This window comes from Electrona antarctica (genome assembly GCF_951216825.1).
Source record: "Electrona antarctica genome assembly, chromosome: 9".
In the NCBI taxonomy this organism is placed as follows: Eukaryota; Metazoa; Chordata; class Actinopteri; order Myctophiformes; family Myctophidae; genus Electrona; species Electrona antarctica.
In genome coordinates, this window is record NC_136790.1 from 49,974,776 (window position 1) to 49,984,763 (window position 9,988).

A 9,988-nucleotide genomic window follows, 5' to 3' on the forward strand; every position below is an offset into this window, starting at 1 on the left:
GAGAATGGGGCTGAAAGGATATGTGGTGAGTGGGGCAGGGGGGGGGGGGCTGATTTGAGGCTAGAAGAGAATAGCCTCAAATCTGGTCACCTCTCCCCGACATTTGCTTTTTTTTCCCTTTCTCTCTCCCCTCTCTTCTGTTTATGGGAGCTATAAAGCGTCTTTGGTGAAAATTATTATAATACTATACTGCTCGGGTTAGAAGGGAGCTGCCAGTTGGCGTTGATTGACATGTTTTCCTTCATTTTTGATTTGTGGTGTGCCTTTCTGCACGTGCGTGTGCGTGCGTGCGCGCGCGTGTGTGTGTGTGTGTGTGTGTGTGTGTGTGCACGCACACATACATAAATTTGAGTGGGTGGGTGGATTAGTGAGATTAAGGTGTGCTCTATACTGTGAATGTTTTGTGAAAGGTCACATTACAATTTGTGATCCACTTCAGGCAAACTGATTAATAATCACCTTGTTACCATGGCATCTGTTTTTTAGTCATTTCAAGGTTTTGCAATCATCTAGCTATGATGAAAAAAGAGCCCTTGCAGGTATAATGAATATAAATGTTAGATTTACTTTTCTATACGGAAACAAAATATTATCATAAAATTAAAATGGTCTTCTCAAAATGACTCTCAGAGTTTATGAAATTTACATTTCAATAAAGTAGAGATGTTTTGGTTTTATAAATAGCATGCCAATTTCAGGTTAAATAAAGTAAAACAGACACCATACCCATAACTTGATGCTTAGTGTGAAATCAATGTTGAAATGTAACAGTACAGTATTTACATGCAGTGACTGTTCAAATGTGAGCATTCCATATGCATGTGTCTCTAACCAAAGTGTGGCTTGTGACCTGCTGTGTTGTGGTGAAGGGAATTAGGGATTTTGTCATTCAAGGGCCATCCTCACCAATACAATGATGGTAGTTCCGCCTCTCAGGGTTATATGGCAGGCTATTTTCTGTCTCTTTTCTGTAAACCACCAACGGAGGCAGAAGTCTCAGTTAGCTCAGGGGTTCTCAACGTTTTTGGCCGGGGACCCCCGGAAATGCTTTGGCAATGTCTCGGGACCCCCGCCCCGCCCCCTCCCGCCTCCCGAAATTGACTGCTGCAATAACCTTAAACCCCTTTAGGTGTTTTAAGCATTGTTATAATTTAGCTATTGAAAAATAGCAGATCTACAAGCTACGAGCTTGTAGGTCTGCTATTTTTGAAAAATCGTGAAAATAAAATGTTCACGATTTTCGGGGGTCCCCGGCCAAAAACGTTGAGAACCCCTGATTTTCGGGGGTCGCGACCCCCGACCCACGGGTTGAGAGTTAGCTGACCAAAGACAGAGAGAGGCTTCCTGACTCCTCTCAAATCTCGCGAGAGTTTGTTGTTGGGATAAAGAAAGGTCGATAACAAAGTAGATTTTCTCCTGATTTGTCTCGCTAAAAGAAGCCATGCATGCATTAGGCCTTTGCAACCACAAGATTTGAGCCGTGTAAAACACACAATCTAACTTCAAAATGGACTAACGGTATGTTCATTCTATTTCTGTATAGAGCGTCGCAGTCCCGCCTCCTACCCTGGACCAGGAAATGAAACCCAATGCATTTTTCCCATAGACATTTCTTAAAGTATTTATTTAAAGACGGTTACGCCGCGGACAAAGCCAACTCGAGTCGTGACAACTCATGACAACACAAACAATATTTTACAAAGAAGAAAAACAACAAAAAAGTGTTGTAACCTGCCGTTTTTTTCTTCTTTCTAATTATTTGTTTGGTCCAAAATATTGTTTGTGTTGTCATGAGTTGTCACGACTCGAGTTGGCTTTGTCCGCGGCGTAACCGTCTTTAAATAAATACTTTAAGAAATGTCTATGAGGAAAATGCATTGGGTTTCATTTCCTGGTCCAGGGTAGGAGGCGGGACTGCGACGCTCTATAAACATTGTATCATCATTTGCATGGTAGTACATTACCAGTTAAATAGCTGTAAACATAATGTTCTATTTGCTCTGTTTCTTTGTCATCCATACAGGTTTTAATTACCTAACTATTTGCTACTAACTATTTGATTATTTGACTATTTGACAGACACTGGTTTGGATTATTTAAACACTGGATTAACTGTTTTAAGCTTTAGCATTAAACAGTATAGGCCTAAAACGTTGAGTAATTCGCCTAATAGTAACTATTTAGTCGTTACAGGCCTTCCAGGGGACTATAGGTTTGGTATAAGTAATCTGAACTGTGCATGATTGAACAAATCAATCAATTAAGCAACGATAAAGGTGAAAATATTAGATTCTGGGACAGTGTGTGTGTGCGCGCGGAATTTGGCAGTAGAAATAGGACATTTCATGAAACAAACAAACAAACAACCAAACCAGTTTCACATGTATGCTTACCAGACAGTTGTGAATAAGAGCCTGGAATTCAAAATAAAGGAAGACATTAGGTTCAGTCAACAGCTAGCATAGTGGTGTCGCCTAGTTCTAAACATATTAAAATTGATTCTATTTCACAAAACTAAAACTAAAGGGTTCATTAAATATCTGGACTGTAGTTTACACTGGAACTTTTATAGTCCACCGCAGATAAAAGTGATTTTCTGTTTTTTATATAGAAGTGTATATATTTGTACGTCTCGAAATGTTCTGATGAATTGAAAATGGTGGACCCTGTTGTAAAAAAGTGTAGGCCTAATGCATTACCAGTGTGTCGTCCACAGTAACAGCTCAAAAAAAAGACAAGAGACAAAACAAACTAACTGGTTTGGCAAACCGGTCATGTTGAACATATAGAGCACCAAAGTCGGACAAAATGTCAGTGCGGAAATAGGGTTAGGGTTAATACTGTAAGATTCGCATAAAGCATGATCTCAGAGTTATATATTATCAGTACTACTATTAATAGTGCTATGCTATTAGGCTATAATACAATAATTAATAATATAATATAAAAAGGTGTGTCACACCTGTGACACATCATTGTACTCTAGTCTAGAGTGACAATCCCAATTAAGGTCCCACATCTAATCCCAAAGCCTGTGGAGTTAGTTTTATATCATAGGCTAATAGTCATTGATAATGGATCTGTTAGTAAATATCTTAAAGTAGCTGTTAACAGAGAACCCTAGTGGCCTAACCATATACAAATTATACACAATAGTGTATAATTAATTTGTGACAGACTAGATGCTATGTCTTTACCAGCACTGACATCTAACAGGTTTGTCCTCCCTGAGGTTACATTTGTCTTTGTAAAAATGAATGTGATCCTATAAATGTCTCACTGCAATATAGGGAATACAAATACACTTGACTTTAGCTCACTGCTATAAATTAGATTGATTAGATCAAATCACTGGGGAATTGTACTGTGAGTACTTTGTCCGCCATTTATTAAAAATAATTGGATGTGCTACCTTTTTACAAATGCCTTCGAAATTCAAAAAACAGCTTTCTGAAAAACCTGCATGTTTCTATGTGGTGTTCAAATGTTTATGTCAAGGACAGCCAACATGATATGTATATACTGTACATAGGCTATTTGGCCATGTACCCCCATGTCAATAGATTTACTGTTGGAACTGTTTTTACTGTCATTACTGTTTCAATACATGTATTTTACTGTTGGAAGCAAGGATTTGAGTTAAAAATGTTTGCTTTCAAACATGCACACATTTTCAAGAATAGCAGATAGCTTGTGAATAAGCAGCACAGCCATGGCATAGAAGGCTACAATGACAATCCTGATTAAAATAAAAATATATATATTTTGTGATTTATCCATCTCCCCTAATCAATTAACCCATTAGTCATATACTGCATTTCTGCATATTGCTTGTAGGATGTCAGAACAAGCCAGCTCCATATGGAGATATAGCGGTGATCAGGTCCAGAGCCTGGGCAGAGGCTTTTGTGCTGGTTCTGGACAACCGGCTATCCGACAGACTCGAGTCTGCACTGCACTGCACTCCCCGTGGGGGTGTGCAGTGCAGTGCAGACTCGAGTCTGCACTGCACTCCCTGTGGGGGTGTGGAACACGTGTGTCGAATTTGAAGTCGGTGGGGTGAACGGTTCTCGAGTTGTGTGGATTACAAACATACACACGTATACGTACAGAGACTTTATTTATAGATAGATTTTAGCAGTATTGGCAGTTCTGTGCTATTATTTTTCACAAAATCTGGCAATAATTATGGTTGAGGGGCGTGAGGATCCTTCAGGAACTGAAGCTCACACTCGTTTGTAAAAAAGACATTTGACCTTGGAGTGCAATGGAGTCTGACTCTGGTTACACACAAAGCTGTGTGTAGACTGTGTACCACAATTGTGATGATTTGATTGGCTGAACACAGAATGTGATGATGATGATAAGAGCGCCTCTCACTTCACACAAGTGTGATTTTTATTTATTACTTGTCAAATAATTCAATGTTTATATAGCTCATTGTGTATATTGCGTATAGCTTTTTTTGGGGCTGCTTGCAGCTATATTTATTATTATAATTAATAATCAATTCAACTTCTATCACATTTCATTCATTAAATGCAACTAGCTTCAACAGAAAATATTGATGAAAAAAAAGGAAAATAATTTATTAAAATACTTATATAATAATTTATTAAAATTATTTTACTGTGTTACAATCATACTATATGATGATATAAAATGTATATTATAAATAAATAAAATAGGCATACACAATTGCACTGCCTTAAGCCATGGTGTACAGAATCAGCACGGGAGTAAATAGATGAATAAAGTAGGAGAAATGGATCGCATTCGGGCCACAACAAAATATACTCTCACATGATCTAACAGGTGGTGGTGATGATGTAGTCATGGATGGTGGTGGTGGTTGGGATGAGGTAGCAGTAGTGGCTGTATCAGGGCCAGGTGGTGGTGTATCGGGTGGTGTTGCAGTAGTGGCTACAGGTGGTGGTGGAGGTGTTCTACCACCACACACGAAGCTTGCATCAGTGTCGGTGCCAGCGGATGTAAACGTGACGAAGCCTGGTGGGTCAGCGGTGATGTGGCTGTTGATCCAGCTCTGGAAGCGAGACACGCGAGCGTAGGCTCCTGGCATGTCGGGCCGAGCGCAGCCCACGCCGAAGCTCACCACCCCAGACTGGACCCAGCGGGTACCGCCGCGACTCACCATCGGTCCACCAGAGTCTCCCTGATGAGGAAATGACAGATTAATTATGTATTTTTTAAGAAGTACATGTATATTCTTCATTTTGTATTTATTATCCCATTAAGACCCGAGTTCGATTCTACAAACGTTCTCAAACGTTTTCGTAATTCAAAATTATCCAACATTTTTCAAACACTTTCAAGATTTTTCTAAAATCCACCAAAAATCGCAGATGTACAATCTTGCAGTTTTTACATCTACAACGGGTTATTTATGCTTTATGTATTCAGATTTCTGCTGCAGGGCACAGGAACTGAAATACACCTTTTATGATGAATTGAACATGGTGGACCCTATTGTAAACAAGTGTAATGCTTTATGGTGTCGTCCACAGTCTTGTATTGAGTTGTACTGTAATTCTCCAAACTGTTAATAAATACTTCAATCAATAAAACCTGAAAAATAATGATCGAAGTTTCTGTATATGTGATGTAAAATTACTTTGTTGGGTTATATTGACTCGACATATATTTAATAAATTGCTATATTAAATTTACTGTTTGATTGTAATGTCAAATGTAATCTTGACCATTGGGTCAAAATTCTTGTCAAAACCTGTGTCTATACTCTATTAGTCTCGCGTTACCAGACTGTTGCCTCTCGCAATTTCCAAATGCTTTCATCATACAGTCTGGACCAACGGAAGAGCTGTCATGAGTAAACTATAAAGCAGAAGTGGAGCCTCCTCGCCACTTCAGTTTCGTCTTTACAGTCGCGCACATTTATCCTAATATGAATAGAAATCATCTAAGCATATATAGCTTGTTGCTTAGCAGAAAAGGGAATAAAAAAATAAGCTCTAAAGATATTTTTAAATATATTTCCGTGAACGGAAATGGCAGCTTCCTTACTCGGATTTCGGGAGCTGTAGTTCCAGACTCTATATAGCATTCGGAGATTGTGTAATAGTCTTTTGCGGCTACACGAGACTAATACTCTATAGGTGAGACATGACCATTGATCTAATTTTGTCTAAAGAGAAGAGCAGGGGGTCAAAATCTTTACTGTATCTTTGTGAGTTACGATGAATACGTTCAATTTGATTGCTGATTTGACAGGTTGTCAAAGAGAGATGAGAGAGAATGACCGAGAGAGTAGAATGATTGTCACCATGCATGCGTCCTTTCCTCCAGCTTGAAGACCAGCACAAATCATGTTCTGTGTGATGGTGTAGCGTGGGTGTAAAAGGCAGTCACACTGTTTGTTTCCCACGACCGGCACCTCAACTTCCTGAAGGGTCTTTGGAGAGGGTAGGACAACTAATGGAAGAGAAGACGTACACAAGGGTTTCCACCAGTAATTATTTTGGCATTAAAATGTAAGATAGTTTGTCATATTTTAGCCATCTGAAATGTTTTACTTTTAGACATTTTGGCAGGCCTTCTCACCTCCAGAAGCTGAGATTAGCCCCCAGCCAGCCACCCAGCTTGTGGTTCCGGTGTAGAAGGTGCTGTTTGCTGCTGCCAGACAGACAGGGCGAATGTAAGGCGTGAAGGAGACGGGACTGGAGAGCTTCAACAGGACAATGTCGCTGTCTTCATTGGCCAGCTGAAAGTAGTCAGGATGGCGGATGACCTGTGTGACCGTCCTGTACACCTCATTGGGGTTGGTTCCTTCTTGGCTCCGGCGGCCCAAGTAAACGATCTCACCGTCAGGAGTGTTGCTGAAATTTAAAAAAAGAAAGAAAAAAATGAGTCTAATAACTTAATAAGCTCCATAGAGTTCATGGGGTGAGTAATCGATAGAAAAACTTTCAGGTTAGGAATACATTTAGGATTAGGCATAGTTTTACTGCATGTTAAGTTTAGGAATCAGGTAAGTTTTAGGCATAGCTTTACTGAGGTTATGTTTAGGAATAAGTTTAGTTTTAGACATCAGTTTTTACTGATCGAGGTTACGTTTAGGAATACCTGGCAACTGTTCTGAGGTGGGTGGATTTGACCCGCGGGGAGAGCGTGTTTTGGGGCAAACCTTCTTATTCACTGCCAGTAAGGCCATGGTAGTATCTCCACACATCTCCTTTCACAGGATGTTTTATATATTGTTATTCACTGCCAGTAAGGCCATGGTAGTATCTCCACACATCTCCTTTCACAGGAGGTTTTAGATATTGTTTTGAAATATTTCAATTTCATTTCATAATGGAAGTCAATGACGGTCAGATCAGGCTGAAATCCCGCCCAAATTTGGAGTCCTATAGGCCTACAGGTATATCATAGAGACGTATTCAATTCTCACCTTCTGAGGAAGCAGTGGGCAGCGGACAGCACCCATTCTTTGTTGATAAGAGAACCTGCACAGAAATAACCTACGAGAGGATGGTTTATACTGGCCTGCCAAGGCCAGCTCCCGGGGGGCGAGTCGTGACCTCCAACGATTCTGGTGTTCTGAGGCGCCTGGCCACAAACTAACAAAACAAATATAATCAGAGAGATGTTTTATGAAGTTGTGTTCAGGACTGGAGTAGAGACCGCTCTGTTCTTATCACAGTCCACTCCCCGTTCACAATTCCTTCATGCCCATCGAACACGCCTGCCTACGCTCGGCTTGATGTACAAGTACACCCCCTGGACATGATGCTAGTATGTCGCAGAGCTTTACCCCCAATGATCTAACCCTTGATGTGGATTGCCAAGCAGGGAGGCAGGCGCTAGGGCATTCACTTCTAGTCATTTTTACTAGTTGACTAGTCGACTAGTTGTTTAACTACCTATTATGTAAAAAATAAAATTAATTAAAAAAAATATATATATATATATATTTTTTAAATAAATATTTGTACATTGAAAAACTGTGTACATGGTGACTATAACTATAATCTACCTGATCTTGAGGCCTACAAAATCGGGGAAAATAATTTAAAAAAAAAACTTTTTTTTCTTATCAACTAGTACCAACAAGGTCAACTAGTGGACTAGTAAACTAGTCGACTAGTTGCTTAATGCCCTAGGAGGCACTGGGTCCCATTTGTATAGTCTTCGGTATACCCGGCTTGGTATTGAGCCCCGACCTCCTGATCTCAGGGCGGACACTCAAACCACAAGGCCACTGAGCTGGTACAGTATACCAACAGGAGCAGGTTTCAGAACACATCACTGTGCATTATATACCTCAGTAGAATGGTCTTCTCTGGCTCTTAGAAGGAAACAACATGCTACCCTGTTCACGTATAAAGCTTTAATTGGTAAACTACCTCTGTATTTAACAAAACTGCTAGCTCTCAATACATCAGCTTATGGTACTAGATCACAAGATATGCTTTTATTGAAGGTACCAAAAACTACTACTAAATTGGGAGATACTGCCTTCAGGGTGTATGCTCCACATTTATGGAATGGTTGTCAAAACAAATTGAAGTTGAATGTTTTTATTTCGTTTACTACTTTTAAGATACTCTTAACTGACCTCACACTAGAGGAAGGCATATGCACCTGCTTTCTGTAACATTTGGTTACAAGGTTTTGTTTCTGTGTGTATGTGCTTGTGGATTATATTTGTTGTACTGTGTGTCCATGTCATGTATGTAAAATGTAAATGTTCTTATTTGTATACAGGGCGCCATTGAAAAAGAGACCCTGGTCTCAATTGGATTCCCCTGAAATAAAGGTTACAAACAAACAAACAAACAGTAGAACCCTGCATATATTCCCACTAAATACAGCCCAAGCCAACTAAAAGTATGGATTATGCCTCCACAAATAGCCTTTTCTTTTTTTAAAGGAGGCTATTACTTATGAAACAACTTTAAGTCAACACCACTTTTACACTAACTTGTACCACTTTTCAGGATATCACAGACTGTTCATGTTTTAAATTCATCTTTAATGTGGCAGAATAAATAGGAAATGTAATGAAACAAACAAGCAAACAACCAAACAAACACAATACAATTAAATAAATAAAAACTGTTTCACATGGTTGCTTACCAGACAGTTGTGAAAAAGAGCCTGCAATTAAAAAAAAGGAAGACATTAGGTTCAGTCAACAGCACAGCATGTGTGAACTCTGTCGCCTATTTCTTCATTGTGTGCTAAGATATATTAAACATAGATTTAGTTTGACAGAAAAATATAATGGTTCATCTGGACTGCAGTTTCCACTGAAACTTCTATAGTGTTCCTCAAATAAAAGTAGACAAGAGACAAAACAAAAACTACATTTCCAAGACATTTCCAGCTTACATTTTGGGAAAGTGAAAAATAGGCGTCGTTATTTGGTGGATATGCTAATGGTCCATGCCCGTGTGCAAATTCAGATCAATTGTGTCAGACTTACAGCTACTTTCTGTCAAGGAATTCTGTGCAGGTGATTCTTTTTCTAAATGTTGGAGTTTGGAAGCACTCACCCCTGTGTCAATTATCTATTGTAATCCTGGGCTCTACACACCCTCCGACAACCTGGGGAGAGCAACGGACTTGAACTCATGCTTCCTTCATGCATGAGTGTCCGTTTTTATTAAGGGGTCGCACTGCTGCCTCCTGCATTATGTGCAAATGCGAAACAGATGGCACGCAGGGCCGTTCAGTGACTTATGACGAGCGCTTCCAAACTCCAACATTTAGAAAAAGAATCACCTGCACAGAATTTCTTGACAGAAAGTAGCTCCTAACATGTCTACGGTGGATTTTTATGACACAAAAGCTCGGCAGATTGAAAGAGGATAATTCAAACTTGCCCTACAGCTGCAATGTTGGTGAGTTTAACGTTGTTTAATACAAGCAGATCGCAATTAGGATGAGTGGGGAGTCAATGGAGGGTATTGCAACTCTAGATTCATCCCATTATAAAAACAATCTA

General features: G+C 39.6%; 1 protein-coding gene across 1 annotated transcript in view; it reads right to left on the reverse strand.

Moving 5' to 3' along the window:
- Nucleotides 1-4,371: 4,371 nt before the first annotated feature.
- The window catches only part of LOC306930133 (serine protease 33-like), a 6,716-nt gene continuing 1,099 nt past the window's right edge, over nucleotides 4,372-9,988 (reverse strand). The window contains exons 2-6 of the mRNA XM_079510881.1: nucleotides 9,118-9,138; nucleotides 7,430-7,598; nucleotides 6,580-6,854; nucleotides 6,302-6,450; nucleotides 4,372-5,173 (exon numbers count right to left, since the gene is read on the reverse strand). Of these exons, the coding sequence (XP_079367007.1) occupies nucleotides 4,709-5,173; nucleotides 6,302-6,450; nucleotides 6,580-6,854; nucleotides 7,430-7,598; nucleotides 9,118-9,138 (1,079 nt within the window). The 3' untranslated portion in view covers nucleotides 4,372-4,708. The remainder of the gene's footprint in view (nucleotides 5,174-6,301; nucleotides 6,451-6,579; nucleotides 6,855-7,429; nucleotides 7,599-9,117; nucleotides 9,139-9,988) is intronic.